General features: G+C 45.0%; 1 protein-coding gene across 5 annotated transcripts in view; it reads right to left on the bottom strand.

Annotated features, from left to right (window-relative positions):
- Positions 1-5185: 5185 nt before the first annotated feature.
- The window catches only part of LOC139050057 (uncharacterized), a 45078-nt gene continuing 25961 nt past the window's right edge, over positions 5186-24302 (bottom strand). For 4 of the 5 annotated variants that reach the window (XM_070526226.1, XM_070526229.1, XM_070526227.1 and 1 more), the window contains 5 exons: positions 23523-23650; positions 20591-20714; positions 18586-18774; positions 14346-14483; positions 5186-5600 (listed from right to left, as the gene is read on the bottom strand). In XM_070526226.1, the coding sequence (XP_070382327.1) occupies positions 5427-5600; positions 14346-14483; positions 18586-18774; positions 20591-20714; positions 23523-23650 (753 nt within the window). In that variant the 3' untranslated portion in view covers positions 5186-5426. The remainder of the gene's footprint in view (positions 5601-14345; positions 14484-18585; positions 18775-20590; positions 20715-23522; positions 23651-24302) is intronic. The other variant, XM_070526230.1, reaches the window with a different exon arrangement.

The raw sequence follows: 24302 nt of genomic DNA, 5'->3' as shown, positions 1-24302 counted from the left end.
TGGGATTGAGCCCCCAATCCTGACAACCTATATTTGCAATACCCTTTATTTTTTGACGACTTGAATGCATGAGGGTTCGCTTATATTTCGGTTCGACCTATCTTCGAGTAAAAACGGCGCAAGTCTGCCCGCGGAGTTAGCAGCAAGAAAAAGGATAGAAAAAAAATACCACCTCCCTTTCACGTGGCAGTAATAGTCCCCACAAATGTTCCCGCCCGACCACGCTTTACTAGCACGATTTCTTTAATTTCTTTTGTGCGTGTGACAGACTTGTCCTGCATGGTCTTGTATAGGACCTGTCGCAATAAAAATGTTCAGCTCTCTCAGAAGCTAGCGATCGTAGAGAAGCGCAGCAGCTTTTTTTGTAAGAAAGGCGCAAAATCGGGCATTTATTTCTGTAGCGAGTGGCAGCATGTGACTTACACTATGTAAAACTAGGGACAAGCGTGCGTGATTGCTTTCAGGGCTGCACTTGTGTGGAATACTCCGCACGCAGCTTGAAGCGTGGAAACGTCCTTTGTATCCCGCAATTCCCTCCAAAAGCGCGCGTTGGGTGCACTTTTGAAAAAAAAAGCCCAGGTAGTTTAAGATTGAATCTGGAGTCCCCCAATACAACGTGCCTCATAATGATAATGTGTTTTTGTTTTTGTTTTGTGTTTGGCACGGAAGACCCCAGGATTTAAATTTGAGGCGAACTATGGGAAATGTTGTATGCACAGCAGGAGACAATTTCCCGTGTAAGTACATGGTGTGACCACGAAAAAAGCCGAATGATCTCCCCAACTTGCTTTTGAAGTGGAACTGTGCATCAAAGCGTTTGGTTTAGCTTTAGCCTACACAACGTGCCTAGGATCACGCTATAAACCCGCCGTGGTTTCTCAGTGGCTATGGTGTTAGGCTGCTGAGCACGAGGTCGCGGGATCGAATCCCGGCCACGGCGGCCGCATTTCGATGGGGGCGAAATGCGAAAACACCCATGTACTTAGATTTGGGTGCACGTTAAAGAACCCCAGGTAGTCGAAATTTCCGGAGTCCCCCACTACGGCGTGCCTCATAATCAGAAAGTGGTTTTGGCACGTAAAACCCCATAATTTTAATCACACTATAATAATTTTTTCGAGATAATGTTCAAATTTAAGCACTGTGGGAGTCTTTGTTCGCATTTACTTCGATATACGCGCGATTAGGATTATACATTTATACATGAAGAGTTTCACGCTAAATGGGCATTTTTAGCGTAACCCTAAGCGTGACGTGTTTGAAAGAACATACGCGTGGAAGTTTTCAAGCGGTGTTTGGCAAATCCTCGATGCGAGCGCGCTCACAAAGTTATTTGCCGCGTCGAACGTCGAGAGCTTTCTAGTGCGTTCCGTAGCACTTGCGTATCGTGTTCTCAGGGTTCATAAACAATGTTAATGCCAGAGAAATACTTCGGCGAGTCATTCCACTTTAATATAGTGGCGATACCACGCTCCAAGCGGCTTCGGGAAAGAGGCGACGCGACGCAGCGTCTTTGTCGCACTGGCGCCAGGTCGGACTTGTCAGCGACGCAATGTGACCCGCTTCGTTTGACTTCGCTTGTTGCCTTCGTCGCGGAGGAAGTCGTAAAAGAAAACAAAGTGCCGAACCAACGCCAGCTCCCGCACGCAGTCTTTCAAAGTCAGGTGTGTACGCCTTCACGTTCTTTTCTACCTGCACACTCCTCCACACACACAAACACACACGTAAGTGCGCGCTTGAACTAGTAAATGACGACGTCGAAATACAGCCCATAGTTCTCGCCACGCTAAGGGCTTTGACGACTTCAATCTTTTACGACTTCACTTCGTCCCCACGGCGATAAAAATAATGCTCACAATGGCCGTGATTCCTTTATTCGCCCTGCATACGAGGGGAACGCGAGACGGGACTACATGGAAGCGAGACGAACCCCTGAATAATGGGATCTGCCAAACAAAGTTGCGCAGGCTTTTGCTTCGCGCGCGTTTATGTTGTGGTTCCTGCGCGCCGCGTGTAGGGCACAGCGACAACGCTCTTTTCCTATTCGAAGTCGCTCGGTCAATCCCTCCGACGTTCGTTCCAATGTGGAGGCGCGGTTTCCGGTGCGAGTTGAAGCCCGAGGATGTACGATAGCTGATCTGACATTACTTTCAAAAAATTAAATTATGGGGTTTTACGTGCCAAAACCACTTTCTGATTATGCGGCACGCCGTAGTGGAGGACTCCGGAAATTTCGACCACCTGGGGATCTTTAACGTGCACCTAAATCTAAGTACACGGGTGTTTTCGCATTTCGCCCCCATCGAAATGCGGCCGCCGTGGCCGGGATTCGATCCCGCGACCTCGTGCTCAGCAGCCTAACGCCATAGCCACTGAGCAACCACGGCGGGTTGATATTACTTTAACGCCATACCTTACAGGCTTTTAAAAGCGCAAAGCAAAGGTTATCCCCATTTTGTTAAGTTTGTTGTCCTTAATGCGGCTACTAAATGAGGCACACTGTGAAGCAGTGACCGAGTATTCGTTCGTTCGCAGACGTAGAAGCTTTTACACCAGGTGGAGCTAACGAGTAAATTGATGATAACCATATTGCTTTCTCGCCTAGGCATTTTGGTGTCAGGAAGGCAAAGGGGTCTGCTTTGCATGTATTTGGTACAAGCAGTAAATATATTAACTGATAAACGTTGCGCTTACTTAGTGTGCGTCCTTGCTCTCTGAACCTTGGTTCAAGTTCGAAAGAATGCCATATATGGGGCGATCATTCCTTTTTGAAAGTTTTGCGAAATTGTTAAAAAGCTCCTTTGGCAGATACCATTCTTCTTGTCCTTGAGCTGGATTATTGGAAAAGGCGGACATTACTAACACGAAGGCTTACGAAAAGGGTTCTACTTAAATTGAGGACGACGCAACGAGCTATGGAAAGGAGATGATGGGTGTGACGTTAAGGGATAAGAAAAAAGCAGAGTGGGTGAGGGAACAAACGCTAGTTAATGACATCTTAGTTGAAATCAAGAAAACGTAATGGGCATGCACAGGACATGTAATGAGGAGGGAATATAACCGATGGTCATTAAGGGTTACGGACTGGATTCCAAGGGAAGGGAAGCGTAGCAGGGGGGCGGCAGAAAGTTAGGTGGGCGGATGAGATTAAGAAGTTTGCAGGGACGACATAGCCACAATTAGTACATGACCGGAGTTGTTGGAGAAGTATGGGAGAAGCCTTTGCCCTGTAGTGGGCGTAACCAGGCTAATGATGATGATGATGATGATGATGATGATGACACACGAAAATTGGAAAACATATTCAACTTCTTAATAAAATACCTTACGGCCCGTATTGCAATTTACAAATTGTAGCCGCTGAGCTTGCAGGACGTATCCGCTTGAAATGAAACCCCAGGATGACACCGGTTTCCAGATATTTCCCAGAGTGTGGCTAAAAACACATGGGCATTCCGGTTGCTTTTGCGCGTCCATGCATAAAAGAGCGTTTTGTTGAAAAAGTAACAGGAACAACAGTGTATTTCTACGGTGTGTTTGATGGCCCATGTCTCCAAGCAGGCATCATTCTGAAAATTCATTCCAAGAAGATACGCCTTGCAAACTCACCGGCTGCAATTCGTAAATTCGAATAGGAGCCCTAAATTTATTAGTTCAGAAAATAATTAGTGATCGAATGTTTGTTAGTTAGTTCAATAGGTGTTTCGAGTTCTCATGCAAACAATGTACATCCGCCCCTCTGAATAATCCAGCTCGACCTTATCTGTATATTATATCTATCTGTATTTATATTATATCTGTATTATATCTGTATATTACCTCATCTGAAATACGATGTTTTTAAAAATTTCTTCAAACTGATAAATGATCACCCTGTATAACACGTTCCTGTTGAAAACATTTCAAGCGGCCATTTGCAACCCCTGAGAGGTGACGGCATTCTCCGCAGAGCAACATTGTGGCCTCGCTACAATGCCAAAGGACCTGTATTTCGAAGAGTGAATAATTCAAAAGTCCTCGCGTTTCCTTTCATACATCACGCATAGGCACCACCTTGCGTAAATTCCAGTTTAACAGCGCGTTTTCGAGCATTACTTCCCTCTTCTGTACGAAATAAACCTGAATTTTGCATCGTCATCCGCATGGACGGTTCAAATGTCGATTTCGCTGCAACGGAAAGGTGGCGCCACCTGTCGCCACATGTAACGCATCTTTTACCGTTGCGGTGAAGGATCGCGCCGAGAATCGAGATTCTTTTAAAGGAAAAGCTTTACTGGCCGCGAACTTGCGACTGCGCCGTGGCGGTGCTCCGAGGAGGCACATGACGTCACACCGCGTTCCTCGTCATTGCGCTCGCCTCCGCTTGCATTGCCAGCTGCGTCGCATGCCTGATAACATGTCGGAGGATTGAAAAGGAGAGCTCGCGTGCTGCGCAACCACAATTGAGGCAGCAGTATGGACGGCGACAATTCTGATAAGCAGGAGAAGGCCTGGAATCGACATCGGAACGAGATGAAGAGGAGACGAATCTCCCAGGAAACAGACGAACAGCGCGCCGAACGACTGGCTAAACGCCGCAACATAGCTAGACAACCAGACTAACCTGGACTTGCAATCAAGATTAACCAAGGCTAACCATGCCTTAGCTTTCGCTACGTATATCCTAGCATAGCCGAGCTAAGCCGCTGCCTTTTTTTTTTTCGAATGGCTTCACCGCACGCGACGTTCGCACTGGCTTCATTGGGAACGAAATGACCAAGTAATGCTCATGAGCGTAGTCATAATCTGAACTCGCTACATTATCCCACGTGTGTTTGAAGTTTGAACCAAAATCGAGCAGCTCTTTCATAGTGTTTGTGATGTATATATATCATGTATGTCAGGTATATCTCGATCTCACATTTATGCAACGTTCAGTGTTTCTAGCTGTTCTACAAGACAATTCTGGCGGCGCGATGAGTATAGAGACGGACAGATAGCCATAGAATAAGACGCTGAAAGGGATCAGCCACGTTGCAACTCACAAATCTTTATTTCAAGCTAAGTGAAGCTTAAAGGTAAGTCAAGGAAAAAGTAGCCACACCTGAAGTTCACCCTCTTTTACTGATCTGATTTCGCGCAGCAGTGCGTCCAGTTTTGCGGCTAATAGTAACTGCTCGCGCAGTCAGATATAGAGACGTTGTCATTGCGACTCACACATACCGTAGCAGATATATATTATTCAGCACTGGTATCATAATAGCGAAGAAAGGCGAGGATAAGGGAATCAGGCGGCGGTTAAACGAGAAAATATGTCATGCAAATATGTCTCCGTTCCAGTGACGCGCGTTACAAAGTGAACAATACGAAAAGATTAACGTGCGCGTAGGGCCGAGATTTCGGGAAGGCGTGTCGCAGAAATCCGCGCGAGGGAAAAGCGGCTCCATTCAGTTGCTTGTCGCCGCTCGTTTTCGGTAGCGCTCCAGGACCTCCCAGACCTTGTCGATGCGCGTTCGGCCAGTGGGACAGGCTCCCGTAGCCACGTAGGAGGTCACGTTGTAGACAAACCAACTGAGTCGGCCGTGCTTGGCCGGTCCCAGACTCTGATAGGCTCGCACCATCTGCGGTTCATTGCGCGCAAGGAAACACAACGTTGAGGCTCGGGGACCATGCGAGTCGCGGCAACGTGAACTCAAAAGCGCGTCGTCAACGCTGTTGATATTGTTCCACATAAGTTGGGTTCGTTTAAGTGGTACATTAATAAACAGAATGTTCCACTTACTAAGTGAAACCCATAAGGAATGAGATTAACACCATCTGCGGTTCATTGCGCGCAAAGGAACACAGGGTTGAGAATCGAGGACCGTGCGAATCGCGGCGACATGAACTCAAAAGCGTGTCGTCAACGCTTTTGATTTTGTTCCACATAAGTTGGGTTCGTTTAAGCGGTACATTAATAAACAAAATGTTCCACTTACTAAATGAAACCCATAAGGAATGCGATTAACACCATCTGCGGTTCAATGCGCGCAAGGGAACACAGCGTTGAGGATCGGGAACCGTGCGAGTCGCGGCAATATGAACTCAAAAGCGTGTCGTCAACGCTGTTGATTTTGTTCCAGATAAGTTGGGTTCGTTTAAGTGGTACATTAATAAACAAAATGTTCCACTTACTAAGTGAAACCTATAAGGAATGATATTAACACCCTCTGCAGTTCATTGCGCGCAAGGGAACACAGCGTTGAGGTTCGGGGACCGTGCAAGTCGCGGCAATATGAACTCAAAAGCGTGTCGTCAACGCTGTTGATTTTGTTCCAGATAAGTTGGGTTCGTTTAAGCGGTACATTAATAAACAAAATGTTGCACTTACTAAGTGAAACCGACAAGGAATGATATTAACACCCTCTGCAGTTCATTGCGCGCAAGGGAACACAGCGTTGAGGTTCGGGGACCGTGCAAGTCGCGGCAATATGAACTCAAAAGCGTGCCGTCAACGCTGTTGATTTTGCTCCATATAAGTTGGGTTCGTTTAAGCGGTACATTAATAAACAAAATGTTCCACTTACTAAGTGAAACCGACAAGGAATGATATTAACACCCTCTGCAGTTCAGTGCGCGCAAGGGAACACAGCGTTGAGGTTCGGGGACCGTGCAAGTCGCGGCAATATGAACTCAAAAGCGTGTCGTCAACGCTGTTGATTTTGTTCCAGATAAGTTGGGTTCGTTTAAGCGGTACATTAATAAACAAAATGTTCCACTTACTAAGTGAAACCGACAAGGAATGATATTAACACCCTCTGCAGTTCATTGCGCGCAAGGGAACACAGCGTTGAGGTTCGGGGACCGTGCAAGTCGCGGCAATATGAACTCAAAAGCGTGTCGTCAACGCTGTTGATTTTGTTCCAGATAAGTTGGGTTCGTTTAAGCGGTACATTAATAAACAAAATGTTCCACTTACTAAGTGAAACCGACAAGGAATGATATTAACACCCTCTGCAGTTCATTGCGCGCAAGGGAACACAGCGTTGAGGTTCGGGGACCGTGCAAGTCGCGGCAACGTGAACTCAAAAGCGCGTCGTCAACGCTGTTGATTTTGCTCCATATAAGTTGGGTTCGTTTAAGCGGTACATTAATAAACAAAATGTTCCACTTACTAAGTGAAACCGACAAGGAATGATATTAACACCCTCTGCAGTTCATTGCGCGCAAGGGAACACAGCGTTGAGGTTCGGGGACCGTGCAAGTCGCGGCAATATGAACTCAAAAGCGTGTCGTCAACGCTGTTGATTTTGTTCCAGATAAGTTGGGTTCGTTTAAGCGGTACATTAATAAACAAAATGTTCCACTTACTAAGTGAAACCGACAAGGAATGATATTAACACCCTCTGCAGTTCATTGCGCGCAAGGGAACACAGCGTTGAGGTTCGGGGACCGTGCAAGTCGCGGCAATATGAACTCAAAAGCGTGTCGTCAACGCTGTTGATTTTGTTCCAGATAAGTTGGGTTCGTTTAAGCGGTACATTAATAAACAAAATGTTCCACTTACTAAGTGAAACCGACATGGAATGATATTAACACCATCTGCGGTTGATTGCGCGCAAGGGAACACAGCGTTGAGGATCGGGGACCGTGCGAGTCGCGGCAATATGAACTCAAAAGCGTGTCGCCAACGCTGTTGATTTCGTTCCACGTAAGTTACGCTCGTTTAAGCGGTACAATTATAAAAAAAATGGTCAAGTTACGCAGTGAAACCCAAGCGAATTAAGGTGTTCCGCTTATTTGCTGAAATTAGGTGAATGGAAAGTTAAGAGCGTTGTACGCATAGATAGCAAGTGGCAAGAAGCTTCACGCGCTCGTTCCACATAGGTTCCGCTAACTAAGCGGAATATTCCAACTGACATGGGTGGAAATGAAGAGTGAACGGAAGCCAGGTTGTACTGCCATATTATGAAACTGGAGAGCGTTGGCCCGGCATATAGCTATCGGAGAAGCTTAGTGAATGCGTAATGTAGTGCCGTGCACGAAATTCCAAAACAAGGGGGCCCAGATAGGAGCACCGGTATCTGCGCGACATGTTGTGAGGACGCGCTCGGCCAAGCATGCAGCAAATAAATATTTTTTTTTCATATACAGGGTGTTCCGGCGAAGAGTAAGTAAGGTTTCGAAAACGATAGAGTGCGCTATTGGGTTGAAACACAAACTCAGTGGTGTTGATGATCGTGCACTGTAGCTTGCGGTATGTTTTATCGTTTTGGAAAGTAAATGAATAAGTATAAACTAACTGCCTAACTTTTTTAATATTGGCTTGAACAAGAAACTGCAAATATGAAAGTTGCAGATTACATTTATTTGTTGTAGAAGCGCGCAAGACCTGAAATTTCGAATACGGATTTCATTTATTTTGTTCTTTGTTTAAAATCTGCTCCGGTAGTTTCGCGTTTGATCTGTAAAATTTTCGCATATTTCCTTCTGGGCTAACATAGAGCATACACATATACACGGTCTTTTTTTCAGGCCCTACCGATGCTTTATAAAAATGTAATGACAGAAGCGAACGTGACGTTTTGCGGACAAGTTCCTAGGCAAGATAGTCATACCTTGCCGCTAATAACGCGACCTTCAGAAGGCTAATTGCCAAAAATGTATTTTAACTCCTTTATTAGTGCCTTGAGGACAGTGTTTAGATGGCAGGTTTGGAGGCGGTCACATTTTAATGCACACCCACTTTCTTAAAGAATCTTTAAAATCGCGCTTAATTGGATCTATTCATTTTCGAATTCCAGAGGTCAATCGAGGCAATATCGAGACCGAGTGCGTACCGCTGCCCTTCGCTCGACAATGCCCCGTAAGAAGTATTGGGCGAAGTTCGAATGATAACATGCCGTGGTAAATCCTGACCCGACATGCAGCCACACATTGCTCGCCAGGTAAAGCGTGCCGTATCGGTAGCTGCGGCGACTGGCTGAGACGTTCGGTTTCAACCACGGTGTAGAAATAGCGTAATATTCCTACACCGGGGTTTCAAGCTTCTTCGCGCTTGTCGTATCAGGTCGTTTCCGTTTGATAGCGGGCCGCCTTTTCCTGGCTTGCGTGGCACTGGGTCTCGATATTGCCTGGACTTACCGTTGAATTATGATGGCAAATGTATCTGATTAGGTGCGACCTTCAAGATTCGGAAAGAAAAACCAAGGGCGCACTACACTGCCTTAAGATTCGACATTTAGACAACTGCGCCTAAGGCACAAATAAAGAAAACCTAATTAATTAATGCTTGTTAATTAGTCTTCTGGAGCACGTTATTAGGGACAAGGTATCACCGCCTCGCCTAGAAAGTCCTCCGCAAGAAATCCGCCTTCGCTGCGCTTGTACCCTTCTCAAGGGAATTCTGTACAGTCTTAAGAAGGCAGCCTGTGTATGGAGCGAAAAAGTTTAACGGTAAGTGGAGAGCCTAACCTAGCTGTAGTCCTTGTATGATGCTTCAGGTGTAGTATACGATGAGCGCTGGGAATTACTCGTGCGTACAAGGAAAGACAGCTAGCCAGGCCTTTTCTCATCTCCTTTGTTGATCAACCGGATGTACTCAGACGAACCTGCAACCACTGTTACTAAGGAATCTGATTCAACAGACGCTGTTCCTTTGGATCGGCTGCATTGACGGAACTAACATGCAAATGAATAACCTACTTACGCTCAGTACTTTCCATTCACACAGTCAAATAAGTTTTTTTTTTACTTGACTGCCTGACAATTTATTACTTCAATTTATTTGAAAAAGCGGAGGAGTCTCACCATTTTCACGTCGCTAAGATGTTGCGTTGTTTTTTCGTATTTTCGACGTGGCAAGATACCTGCTTTTCTGACTCTCGGCACCACGCCATTACTTCTCTAATTTACTCGCAACTTTTTATTTAAGAAATCTCCGTTCGTGTACGTAAAATGGTTCAGTGAATTCGGCAGACACTTCGACGTCGGTGCTGTACGTGGCTCAATGCTTACCCCGAGTTCCGTGAAAACCTAATGCAGTTGTGCATGGCAGAGCTCTCTGTGCGTGATATTATTCTTGTCCACTTCGCGCGCCGTAGCGTAGTATTGTTTCTGGGTCCTCGCAAAAAGAACAAAAATCATCGCAGTCCGTAGAATAGACGCAGAAGGATATAACCAAGTGCTAAGTTTTTCGCCCTGTGTTAAGACGATGAGAAAAACGTGAACAAGGTGAATGCAGGAGCCAACGTTTCGACAAGTGGAATTGTCTTCTTCAAGGCGACATGAAGGCGACATGTCGCCTTGAAGAAGACAAGTCCACTTGTCGAAACGTTGGCTCCTGCATTCACCTTATTCACGTTTTGCTCATCGTCTTGAATTTCCATCTCCCGCATTCCCCGTATTTTCTCGCCCTGTGTTAGTTTTTTTTTTTTATATATAAGCCCTCGAACCCGAGCATCAGCACCAATCAGGAAATTCAAAATAAATCAGAAAAGAAATAGAAAAGAATCGCACAGTACAACATTCGGGAGTGTCATTGTGTATATAATATCAGACCATAAGCTTAGTTACAAGTTGAGTTCCTGAAGTGTCTGCAATAACTAGAACTCATTATAAATCACCGAGACGACCGGAGACATAGTTCAAAATAAATCAGAAAAAAATAAATAAAATAGTACAGGACAAAACTTATGGGTTTCACTACAGATATGATATCAGAGCATAGGTTCAGTTACAAGTTGACTTACTGAAGTGTCTGGAATAATTAGAATTAGAAATAACTCATTAGCGCTCACCAAAGCACAGAATCGTTGACATTAGAGACCCGCCACGTGAGCACTACTTTGGCGAAATTACTGAAAACCCGGAAGTAGAAATGATACTAATGACGTAGAAAGTAGAAAGTAGAAAGTATAAATGATGATACTAATGACGTCATACACAAGAAGGTGGTATGATATTTAACCGGCTACTTAATGAAAAACAGCTGCCTCCGAGGTCGGTTCGTGTGTTGCGTTCGCCTAAAGTTCACCCAAAGAACACCAACGCCGAGGTGCGAATACCACTAAGAGACACTAAGTCAAAGATTAGGGTCGCCTACCATTGTTCTCCTTTTTTTTTAAGTACAACGCACCTCAGTGCAGTAGAGGTGCGTATAAAAACGACTTATGGATTCCAACGAACACTAATGGAAGCTCTTGAGCTAAAGCTTCTCTTTAATGACATTTGACACAAAACTGCTGCACCGAAACAACCTAAGCTATCAATGAGCTAGCGCGATTGCCAATGGTAGCAGTCATTTGCAGTCTGGTTTTATGAGACTTTTTTAGCACTGTATATGCTTCACTTGTCCTCCTAACTTCGCTGAACCCTATTATATCCCATTTACTGCCCTCTAATTCCTCCAATAGCACTGCTAGACTCGCCTCACTAGATAACGTTCTAGCGTTAAACGTTGCCAGGTTCATATTCCAATGGCGGCCTGTCCGGAGCCAGAGATTCTTAGCACCCTCTGCTGCGTCGCAGGTCTTACCGCCGCCATGGTCAGTTGCTTCGGAGCTGCTGGGGACTGAGGGCCGGGGTTTGATTGATGTGTTCATATAGGAGGTTACCATAAGGCAGGATACTAGCAAACTATCGCAGGAGACAAAAGATCTGATCAAGAAACGTCAATGTATGAAAGCTTCTAACCCTACAGCTAGAATAGAACTGGCAGAATTTTCAAAGTTAATCAACAAGCGTAAGACAGCTGACATAAGTAAGTATAATATGCATAGAATTGAACATGCTCTCAGGTACGGAGGAAGCCTAAAAACAGTGAAGAAACTAGGAATTGCCAAGAATCAGGTGTATGCGTTAAGAGACAAAGCCGGCAATATCATTACTAATATGGATGAGATATTTCAAGTGGCTGAGGAGTTCTATAGAGATTTATACAGTACCAGTGGCACCCACGACGATATTGGAAGAGAAAATAGTCTAGAGGAATTCGAAATACCAAAGGTAACGCCGGAAGAAGTAAAGAAAGCCTTGGGAGATATGCAAAGGGGGAAGGCAGCTGGGGAGGATCAGGTAACAGTAGATTTGTTAAAAGGATGGTGGACAGATTGTTCTAGAAAAACTGGCCACCCTGAATACGCAATGCCTCATGACATCGAGGGTACCGGAATCTCGGAAGAACGCTAACATAATCTTAATCCATAAGAAAAGGGACGCCAAGGACTTGAAAAATTATAGACCGATCAGCTTACTGTCCGTTGCCTACAAACTATTTACTAAGGTAATCGCAAATATAATCAGGAACACTCTAGACTTCTGTCAAGCAAAGGACCAGGCCGGATTCCGTAAAGGCTACTCAACAATAGATCATATTCACACTATCAGTCAGGTGATAGAGAAATGTGCGGAATAGAACCAACCCTTATATATAGCTTTCATTGATTACGAGAAAGCGTTTGATTCTGTCGAAACCTCAGCAGTCATGGAGGCATTACGGAATCAGGGTGTAGACGAGCCGTATGTAAAAATACTGAAAAATATCTATAGCGGCTCCACAGCCACCGTAGTCCTTCATGAAGCAAGCAACAAAATCCCAATAAAGAAAGGCGTCAGGCAGGGAGATACAATCTCTCCAATGCTATTTATTCACAGCGTGTTTACAGGAGGTATTCAGAGACCTGGATTGGGAAGAATTGGGGGTAAAAGTTAATGGAGAATACCTTAGTAACTTGCGATTCACAGATGATATTGCCTTGCTTAGTAACTCAGGGGACCAATTGCAACGCCTGCTCACTGACCTGGAGAGGCAAAGCAGAACAGTGGGTCTAAAATTAATCTGCAGAAAACTAAAGTAATGTTTAACAGTCTCGGAAGAGAACAGCAATTTACAATAGGCAGTGAGGCACTGGAAGTCGTAAGGGAATACATCTACTTAGGGCAGGTAGTGACGGCGGATCCGGATCATGAGACGCAAATAATCAGACGATTAAGAATGGGCTGGGGTGCGTTTGGCAGGCATTCTCAGATCATGAACAGCAGATTGCCATTATCCCTCAAAAGAAAAGTATATAATAGCTGTGTCTTACCACTACTCACCTACGGGGCAGAAACGTGGAGCCTTACGAAAAGGGTTCTACTGCAATTGAGGACGATGCAACGAGCTATGGAAAGAAGAATGATAGGTATAACGTTAAGGGATAAGAAAAGAGCAGATTGGGTGAGGGAACAAACGCGAGTTAATGACATCTTAGTTGAAATCAAGAAAAAGAAATGGGCATGGGCAGGACATGTAATAAGGAGGGAAGATAACCGATGGTCATTAAGGGTTACGGACTGGATCCCAAGGGAAGGGAAGCGTAGCAGGGGGCGGCAGAAAGTTAGGTGGGCGGATGAGATTAAGGAGTTTGCAGGGACGGCATGGCCACAATTAGTACATGACTGGGGTTGTTGGAGAAGTATGGGAGAGGCCTTTGCCCTGCAGTGGGCGTAACCAGGCTGATGATGATGATGATGATGATGATTATGATACCTCGCATTGCTCCTGGCGCGGACCTCCTTCCGTACAAATAAGTTGATCGATAGGCGGTTGCGATGAAAGGAACTGAACACGGCCGCGAAAGCCTACTGGCGCATCTTTGCCGGTGATCGCTCTCACACAGTCATCAATATCATCTGTCAAGCATTAATATCATCATATCATCTACTGCAATATCATCGCTCTCGTGCAATACGCGCTTTCTGGATCACAAGCTTCTTGGAACCGACCTGTGAACATTGTCAGTCCTCGCGAGATTATATATATATATATATATATATATATATACATTTGTTACGATGTGTACATTTGGTTCCGTGTACGCGCTTTATACGTATACACTCAGACAACTAACTTCTATTTTCGTAGATATTGTCTCGTTTACTTCGACTGTGGTGTTTGCTTCTTTTTTCTTTGTCTGTGTGTGTGTTTTTACCACAATCTCTTGTGCCACAACATTTGAAGTATTTTTTTTGCAAGTTTGATCACTCGAGGTGCCTTAGCCGCGCAGAGCCTTGGGCCCCGCTTTGATATAATTTGCTCCCTCGTGCTAGATTTGTCCTGCCTTCTTTTCACCAATTCGTCAGCAAAGACCCGGCACGCTAAATCACATTACACGTGAGTGACACGTCACTGGGGCAGTAAATTCTCGTATCTGAACACTGCCGACTGTTCTCGAGTGTACAGTCACGCATGTACGCGTAGACGACGTACTCGAGCAGTTGGATTCCATTGGATGATCGCCTATTCTGTTGACCGCGATCCATGGGTGTCATTTTTTTTTCTGGACGCTAGTTCAGCTTTCACTGCTGCTACTACGTGACAATATTGGTGTACAGCCGACACGCACTGTTCTCTCGATGCTGGCTGGCGTCTCGAAGGTCTCCACCCGCCATTTGTTCTGCGACATTCCGGCCACGAACTTGCATTCCCCAGTAGCCGCCGCGGCCGGTGTCACACTGTAGGCTTCCTCGGCGGGAGGACACACCTGCAGAGAGACCGGAGGCCTCTTACCATTCGAATGCTCCAGCCATCTGGCTAAATGATCAGTTATCAGCAGCTAGTGTAGAGCCGCCGTCTGGTCATATGGCCTGTCCGAAAAGTGTTTCATCTATGTTGTTACGGTGTACTTATTTCTGAAGTATTTAACACGTTGCTTTTCTAAGCTCTGCTTAGATTCGCTGAAATCAATAATCGGAACAGCATAAGGATGTGAGGGCCACAGGAATTTCTAGGTTCACCCTGGCTTTGGTTATACAAGAGTCTTTTTCTACTGGTACTGCAACCGAAAGGCGACCTTCCTATGGTGGCTTTTGCGCATGGGTCATACATTGCACGTCGAATGTACGAGGCGTTTGTGCCAACCATCTTTGATTATCCTACAGAAAAATCCTGACGGCTCTGTGTGTGTGGCTGTTAGAAGATGTCAGGCGCGAAATGTTTTTACCGCAACATGTATTCTTTGTCCGCGGCGCGAAAATTACCGGCGAGGGGAAGCTCTGGTTGTTACGTGCCAACGCAACTCTACGCCAGAACCTTACCCGCCTCTTAGGGGAAGCCAGACTTAGGGATGACGCATACCTCTGGCAAAGAGAAATAGTGAACAAACAATGCACGCTTAGTTGCCGCGTGGCGCCAGTACGAAATACGCTGCGCGCCAATGAGAAAGCAGAAAACTCGTCTGTGGTGAGAGCAGATGAGAAGTGCGCTCACTCCGCACTTCTCATGTGGCATAAAAAATTTGCCACTTGGTACGTTCCTCGAATGACAAGCAGTTCAGAAGCATCGGCGAGCCGCGTTGCAAATATTATTTGACGGCGCGACAAATGGGTGAAATTTCACGGACAGCACACATGCGAACAGCATTTGCAAAGTACGGAATAAACTAAGGTAGTGAGAGAGAGATCCCAGCAACGGTCAACTGAATGTCGTCTGTTTCTACATAATAAAAATTATATATATATATATATATATATATATATATATATATATATATATATATATATATATATATATATATATATATATATATATATATATATGTATATATATAGAGAGAGAGCAAACAAATATGTTCAAGGACAAAGTGTGAGTTCCGGCTAGTTGGTCGCTAAAGGCAAGTTATTAACATCGAAACAAAGAAAAACTTGGAGGACCCTTAAGCTTCACCTTTAAGAGTAGAACGCCGCAGCATGAAAAAATCCCCGACCTCTTGTCAAGCGTTCCCGACAACTGCAGCTTATCTAACCGTAACGTTAACCTGGAAACTCTGGCGGCTAGCGCTCTGCATGAAGGCGAGCTTTCTGGTAGAAAGGCGGCCTCTCTCGTGGGCCGGTCCCGGAGACATTGCACAGACTCGCCAAAAAAATAAAACGTCATTTTCAGGTTTCTGTTAGCCTCTCACATTTTTCATATTTACGTCTGAAAATCTTTAGAGTAAGAGGATGCACTGCCGGTGTTTTATGTCGTGACATTTGTTTGTGGGCTGTCATTCTCGAAATTGCGAGGAATAACTTCGTCGAGAATGTGTAGTGACCGTCCATCACTTCGTTCTCCCCGCCGCCGGGGTCATTGCCCCCTGCTCATGCAGAAGTGGCTGCCACCCACTGCCACTTGGCCAACCTGCTTTCCTTCTTGAGTAAAGCCAGTCGACTCTCCTTCCTCAACCTGTCAGAACGTGTATTACTTGCCTCCGCTAAACCGAGCTCTCAACAAATGTAAGACGTAAGACAAGGTGCGAGCAACTTTAGTGATAGAATGATGTGGCAATATAACCCACACATACCGCGTCTCATATAACAAGGCATGGTGTATACATCTAAATATACACATACATCTAAATATACACGAAAATTTCCCTCACAGACTACTCCGCCTACGCCGAGGCCGACGCCGACACCAACACCGGATTTTCTGCGACACGGGGTTTTCAACGAAAAAACTACGGGCAAAAATAAAACTAGAGGACAAGCGCTCGTCTTGTGGTTGTCTTCCTTCTGTCTTTACCTCTGCCTGCTGGCTTCTACCCATAGGTAATTCGTTCCATTTCATATCTGCGTCCCTGTATGTGGTGGCGGCTACTGCCACGGTGTCAGTCAAGTGAATGTCGCGCGCTTCGCTGTTGTCCTTTTCCTATTGTCTTGCCTCTCGGCATGGTTTCCACGCAATTACGCTGCATCTTTCTTTTTTTGTAATAAATTGAATTGGTCAATAAGTATATTCAGGCAATATCTTGCCTGTTGCGGAGTACCAATTCCTTTGCGAGCATATTATGGAGGCCGTTTCTATGAAGGAAACCACACCTCATCGTTCTTGCCACCGCGGTGCCAACACTGTTCTTGCCAGCGCAAATGTGCTCATTTTCGGTGCCTTCATGTTTTAGCATGTTTATTTCAAGACGTTGCAGTCAAAACGTATATTGCGATACACAACATTATAGCCCGATCACAGGTGTTTTAAATGAACGCAAACAGCAATAACTGCTCAGAGAGCTTTTTAGAATTTAAGTGAAACTTTAAAGATGCACCTAAAGAAACATGAATGAAAGTAATAATTTGCTATTTTTAATATAACGACTGAGAGTAAAAAGAAATCGTAAATATACGCCTGGATTCAAGTTTCATACTTTTGTAAGTCAGACAACGCAAAAAGGTATTGTGCAGATTTGTTTGCGTCAATACTAGCCATACTAATTACCAGGTTATACAGGGGAGCAGTCGCTCCACAAATCTAAAGACGGGTGAGTTGTCAGTCTGCAGGGAACGTTTGTTTTTACTCGTTGCAACACGCACCTGGTTCGTTTTTAATGAGTTAGCATTAGGAGTGTCAAAATGCAACAAGTGCATAGAAAAGCCGATAGGCAATGAATCCAGGGAAAGCATAGGGATAATGAGCTGCGGTTGAAATTTAAATGTAGAAAATAACAAAGGAAAGTGAACTGAAAGTGGACGAAAAGATTAGTTGCCGCCGGTGGGAGCTGAATCCATGGCCTCCGCATTACACGCGCGTTGCGCTACGAATAGCGTTACGGTGACGGCAGTCAATCCGTCCACTGACTTAGATATTTGTGCTCACTAGATCTAGTCCTGGGAGTGTTAGCCAGCGCCACTTAGAGCAATGACGGGCGGATGTGAAACGCCTTTTTTTTTCTTGATAGCAGCACTTGACACGTGCACACGTGAATTTAGAATAACACGCACATGCCTAATAAGCCCTCGTATATATTTATTTATTTATTTATTTATTTATTTATTTATTTATTTATTTATTTATTTATTTACTTACTTGAATACCGTCAGGGCCCAAAAGGCATTACAGACGGGGTGGGTAAACTGTGTTCATACAGATGTAATACCGGAAACAACATTGTTATATATGAAACAAAATAGAAAACTAATAATTGCCTGAGCAGGTTATTCCAACAGGCGTCAATAACAGGGCCCTTCAATGACAATACCGTAAGCAACACTATTCTACATGTATAACAGGAAACGAAATAACAAATAGCAACGCAGGTTATTCTGAGAAGTGCTCAACGACGGTGGCCTTGAATAAATGTGCATCTTCAATGCTGGCAATGGCGCTGGGAATGTGGTTCGATTCTGAACTAGTTTTGGGCATATAAGCATCACGGAACTATAGTATTGAGCATCTAGATGCCTCATAGCATCCAGACGGACCGATTCGAGACCTTCGCGATGAATAAACTATGAGAAAGGAAACGGAGGGGCTCAGTTTGTTGTCAATCACGACCATATTAAGCCAGCAGGTACTGAAGCCAACTAAAGTGTGTAGGGTAATTGTTTTTTTTTTTACTCATAGTTCGAAGCGCAGAGTCACAGAGCGCAAACGTGTGCAGTGCGCTTTCATTCACAGAGCTTGCATTGTACTCTTAGACTGTAAATGAGTATAAGACTGGGGTAAAGGAGATCGCAGGGAGAGGCCTTCGTTCTGCAGTGGACATAAAACATGATGATGATGATGATGATGATGGTGGTGGTGGTGGTGGTGGTGGTGGTGGTGATGATGGTGATGATGATGGTGATGATGATACGTCCAGGATTGGCGTGTTTTGGATAGAGCGCCCTCACCCCTTCTTGTACGAAGCGATGCGTGTGGGTGTAGCAGCTCTTGCCGACGGGGCTTTTCTTGGCCGGACCTTGCTCTGGCGCGTGTTGCGAGTAGTCAACGTCCATGAAGACGTCGATTCTCAGCGTCAAGGTCAAGGCAAACTGCGATTTCGGCCTGTGCAGGCTCGCGATCAGCTGCAAGCATTCTTCCTGCAATCGAATGCGTAGCTCTGCCTTACGCGTTCCTTACGCGGAGGTTCCTGGATAGCTAGCTCTGTGACTATGGCATGACCCTACTGAGCGCGGTGTCGTGGCTTCAACTCCAGACAGCAGCTACTGATGACACTTGTGGGCATAATGTAGAAAAGCCGGTTCAATTACTTTTAGATTATTTTTAAACAACTTGAGAACTTCATATTTATTACAATTACCTGCACATCCTACGGCGTCTATACAGCCCAGGTGTTTTCTTTTTTCAACCGTTAAGGGCTCAGCCGTCGCTCGCTCGCTCTCACTCACTCACTCACTCACTCACTCACTCACTCACTCACTCACCCACTCACTCACTCACTCACTCACTCACTCACTCACTCACTCGTATATTGCACAGTGCTTATAGCTACATTATTAATTGTAATGCATTCACATAATTATTTTTCCTACAATTGTGCACGGTACGGGCGATGTAGATTACCTGCTAAAGTATTAATAAATAGCAATTCCAATAATAGGGCCGGTTTCGTTTGGCATAGGCCACAGTTCAATGCGCATTCAAGTGCTGCTTTCGCACTCGCCATCTCAATATTCCATTGGCGAATGTCGCAACAAAGGGAAGGGAAACAGAGCGCCAAACAAATGCTGCCTCAACCGTTGCTTACGAAAAAAAAATAGCACATTTAGGATGTAAAACAAATGGCATATGCCCGAAGAAGTATACCCCGAAGTAAACTACAAAAAAGATTTACACAATAATAGAGTAACACATTCGGCAGAAAACAGAAACTAGACAAAACTTCTCGTTCGTTTCTTTATTTCTTTTCCTTGTTTCTTCAATGTCTGTTTTCTTTTCCAGATAGGCCCCTTTGCATGTAGAGGTGTATGTTAAATTTTAGCAATGATAACATAGCGGCTATACTCGCGAAAGGTTTTCTGCTATAATGAAGTGAAAGCTACAGGGGTGGCGCTTCTGCACATGTGCCACTGCGCCAAGTAGTCCGGCAAAATTTGACAACGCTTTCAGGTTCTTGTAGTACAAAACCGAATCATCGTGGCTATCAGGCGCAACGGTATCACATTTGCCCAAATACGGAATTGCAAAGCTCACAAATCAGTCAAATGTAACCCTCATTAGCATAGTTTGTCTCTCTCAGCCTAACCTAACGTGGATGAAAATGTGAAGACACCTTTGGGGAGTGCACTGACTGGACCGCGCTTTGCCTTTGTAGCGTTCTTGTTATTGTCACGTGGTCGTGACGTCAAAGAACACAGTAGCAATACTGTGCAAGGCAAAACCTAGCTTTTATTGGGCGAACCTGTGCCCACAAAACAGGCTATACTTAAAGCACAACGAGAGCGGTGAACACAGTTTGGCGATCGTCGTAAATCTGATCAGCGGGTCAAGCGCGTCGGCTTTTACAGATCAGTCATGGAATGTTCCAGATTAACCTATGGGACCCGCGTGCCTTCCACAAAGTTCTACACTATTCGCGTCGCGCATACATGCAATCAGATTACACAAGTTGCGGTGAAAGACAGTGGAGGGAACCATTGATACCATTCCAGAAACTTCTTTAACATGCAGGCGCGTCCTGCGCTGCACGATAACATTTGTTAGGCGGCCAAACGTGGTCGCCCGATAAAGATAAGTATACGTGTCAATATTATCAGCTAAAATTGTCCGCGAGTAAATACAGAACTTATGATGCCTCCTACGGAACCTCATTCGCCTCGTTACGTTGTCCTTTCTAGGCCATTCGTGGATTCCCGCGCACAAAAAAAGAAGGGCTTTCCGTTTTATTAAACTCACCACGGTGGGCTGCACGTCGTCCTTGACGAAGCAGCCCGGGTTACTGTCCCAAGCTGAAGTAGCTTCCACGATGCAGATGGGGCGCGGAGCCGATATGGACAGCAGGATGAGGAAGCTCACCAAGCTGGTTAATACAATACACTTAATTTTTGTTAAACTGGTTACACAAGTCATGGTAGTGTAAACGTCACCAACGCTTTCTTACGTTGAGCAAACGCTATTGCGCCTATAGGGACGACACTAGCCGTCTTTTCTGTTCTTGTTCGGTAAGTCGAAATGATCAAATTTGGGAAAACGGGGCAATGAGCCTCATCCTTGGCACTTTTTATACTTTCCATGTTCCCTGTGCTGCCACTGCTGATACGTGCATGAGTAGTAGGTCCAGCGGTGGCCAGTGCTTTACGCGTTTATCATTGTTTTTCCAAACTTGTAATTTCTTTAAAGTAATAAAAATGCGCAGATACAGCGCAGTATTGGAATCTAGCTTACGTGAGGCCTGTTTGAGTTAGCGGATGACCTTATGACAGCCTTGTCGGCTGACGCAGTTAGCTGTCTTTGTCACGACGATGAATTTAATGTGCGATGCTTGTCAAGGGTAGAGTCTTGATGAAACGTGCATGTACATAAATGGTACGACATATCTTATAATTCACTTAAGGCACCTAGACACTTAGCTGCAGTGGCTCATGGCCCCGGCCATATACCTAAGTGCACATACCCGTGACCCAATCGGTCCATATGGGCATACACTCAGTGGCCCAAATTATTGTATATTCAAGCACCTCGGCAAGACAGCACTCGCAAGTTGTGGTAAAAAAGCGACATAAAAAATTTGCTTTCAAATAAATAATAACGAAGTAAAATGGAAACTTAACATTCTGACCGGAGGACTCGTCTTCGTCAGGGCAAGAACGCCATGCCCTGACGAAGCCCTTGTTGTCCTTGTTGAAACATAGGCGCCCTGCTCAAAGGTTTAGATTGTGCCTCCCTTGCTCCCCAGGGGTTTACTAATTGACGTTGCAGTCCTTTTGTCATGTTTCGGCATGTGAAAGTATGCTTGCTATGCACTCTCCTAACAACGTTTCTTCTATCAATCGTCCAGGTTAAAGCAATAAATAAAGCACGACAAATGTTGCAACTTCCTCAAGTCGAACACCAAGATTTTTTTCTTTTAGTTTTTAGCTTTATAACGTCAACGTATGACGAAGTTAACCCAAAAAAATTTGTGGAAATGCCTATAGCAGGTGAAATATTGTAAGTACGTAGATAAAGTCCATGCTGCCACTTCGAGGTTATGACATAAGAAGCTTTCATAAGCGAGGTTCCGTTTTGCATCCGTCGGGTAGCTCATTTCGCGCGCTTTAGACGCTCTACAACACGAACTTCAAATATGAGTTTAAAACGGGCTTTTTTTGTTCGGACCTTTCCTCTTTAAGAGAAGAGGGAACCTCAATCCAAATAACGCTCCCGCCAATCACTAAAACTAATCTATTATTCAAAACACAAATGTTCTTTAAGTCGCATCAGTGTTATACTAAAGAAGACTTTCCGGCTCGATTTATGCGTCAGAAACCAGACCTGTGCACCTGTTAACTGGCTCCTCAACAAAGGGTGAGAGATGCTTAATTGACGGCAAAAAGAATAAGCGTAAAAATAATCTAAACCGGAGAGTGCCACCCGCATGGCCAATTTCGGTTCATTTTACAACTTGTAAGTAATACACTAGAAGCCCGGCAAACTCTCCGCTACATACTATGAGCATATATGTTTATATGACTAGGCCTAAGTCTAAAAGTTTGGGCGTTAAGCACCATGATAATTGCAGGTGGTGCTTAGATTTATGCTTGCTACAGGGTAAGTCTGATGAGCAATGTGTCATTGGTTTGCTACGAAAGCGAGTGGCAGCTGGTCTTTATGTTCATAATTAGCCTAATGAGAGTGCCTAATTATTGCCATCGCATTTCTTGACAACCGTGATGTGCTGAACACTCAAAATTAGGACACTTTATTTCACAACTTTCGATTATATTATTTTCATCACTCGTAGTACTTTCATTGCCAAGTCTGTTCAGTGCACCAACACTGAACAAGATGTTCGACGCAAGGAAAAATTATTCTTGAATATCCTAAAATAAAAAAATCCAGTGCACCCCACTAAAATCAGTCTTCATATCGCAATTAGAAGGCACGCTGCGCTAAAGCAAATTTCCGAAGGAAATACACGGTAAAAAAATTGCGCAAGAAATACCGAGCACGTGCGTGGGATCAAAGCGCTACGTTTAAAAAAATTAAATTATGGGGTTTTACGTGCCAAAACCACTTTCTGATTATGAGGCACGCCGTAGTGGAGGACTCCGGAAATTTCGACCACCTGGGGTTCTTTAACGTGCACCTAAATCTAAGTACACGGGTGTTTTCGCATTTCGCCCCCATCGAAATGCGGCCGCCGTGGCCGGGATTCGATCCCGCGACCTCGTGCTCAGCAGCCCAACACCATAGCCACTGAGCAACCACGGCGGGTAAAGCACAACGTTCAAGCCACACGTGCAGAGCGTAGGGCATTGGTCAACACCAGTCAACGCTAAAGCCGAATGCACGGGTATGTTGTCCTAAAGAATCGTCGCAATACGTTCGTGGCCCTTTTCCCGCGAGGGCTGCTGAAGTAAGCATAGACATAACATCACAAACAGCTACTCTTCCTGCTTCATGGTCCAGTATTTAGTCCGTGTAAGAAAAGACACCCAAGAGCTCAAAAACGACTTCTTTGTTATTCTAATCGAATGTATCACACATTCGAAACTCCGCAATTGATTTTTTATCCTGCTACAGGTCGGGAGTGAGCCGAAAGTTGTCTTGAAATAACTACTGCGGCTCTCGGGAGTATTTCAGGTGAAGATAAAGTGAAGTGAGAGTGGCTCCACTCGCAGCTCACCCGTCGAGCGCCCGAAGAAGCTTGGCGAAGAGCGCCAAGTTTTTCCGCAGTGCGACTGGGCGCAGGGCAAAGAAGTTAGTGATGTCTTTCTCCACGTATCCAGCCGCAGTTAGGCCTGCGGTGAGCTCCTGGGAATAGAGTGGCGGTAGGTTAAAGAACCGTAAAAGGAGGGGGCTTTCAATTCGAAACCAAAGTGCTGGGCTGTGGCAATGCCGAACAAGAAGTAACCAGGACGAATTATAGCGCGACCTGCTGCAGCTAATATTGTCACTGGTAATTACGAATAGGAAGGACAGTCCGGCAGGTCGTATGATGGGTAGACTCGCCGCCTTATTCAAATGGCTGTGACGTTACGAGGCTCAGCTCGAGGTCACAGGTTCGATTCCGGATGCGGCGGTGGCACTTTGTTGGGAGACAAGTGCAAGAACGCTGGTTTTGTTTGATTTAGGTCCACAATAAAGAACTTTCGGTGAGGGGGGAGGGGGTAAAAACTACTCCGGAGTACTCCACTCTACGGCGTGCTTCGCAATTATATCGTGCTTTTGGTGTGCGAAACCCAAGAATATTTTTTTAATAGTTAGAATGCGTAGATCTGATAACCTGTTGTGTGTTAGCTGCATGTAGTGTGGGTGCCGAAGGAATGCAAGGCGAATGAATGCAGTTAAGAATGGCCGAGTAATCAGTCGATGAAACAACGAACCAATGTTTTATTTCAACCAAGATCTATACGAGGCAAAAGAAAGTGGGCTCGTAAAGAAAGCCGATTATATTTCAGCTTTT

This window comes from Dermacentor albipictus, chromosome 9 (genome assembly GCF_038994185.2).
Source record: "Dermacentor albipictus isolate Rhodes 1998 colony chromosome 9, USDA_Dalb.pri_finalv2, whole genome shotgun sequence".
Lineage (NCBI taxonomy): Eukaryota > Metazoa > Arthropoda > Arachnida > Ixodida > Ixodidae > Dermacentor > Dermacentor albipictus.
This window is presented reverse-complemented; position numbering and strand designations above follow the sequence as displayed.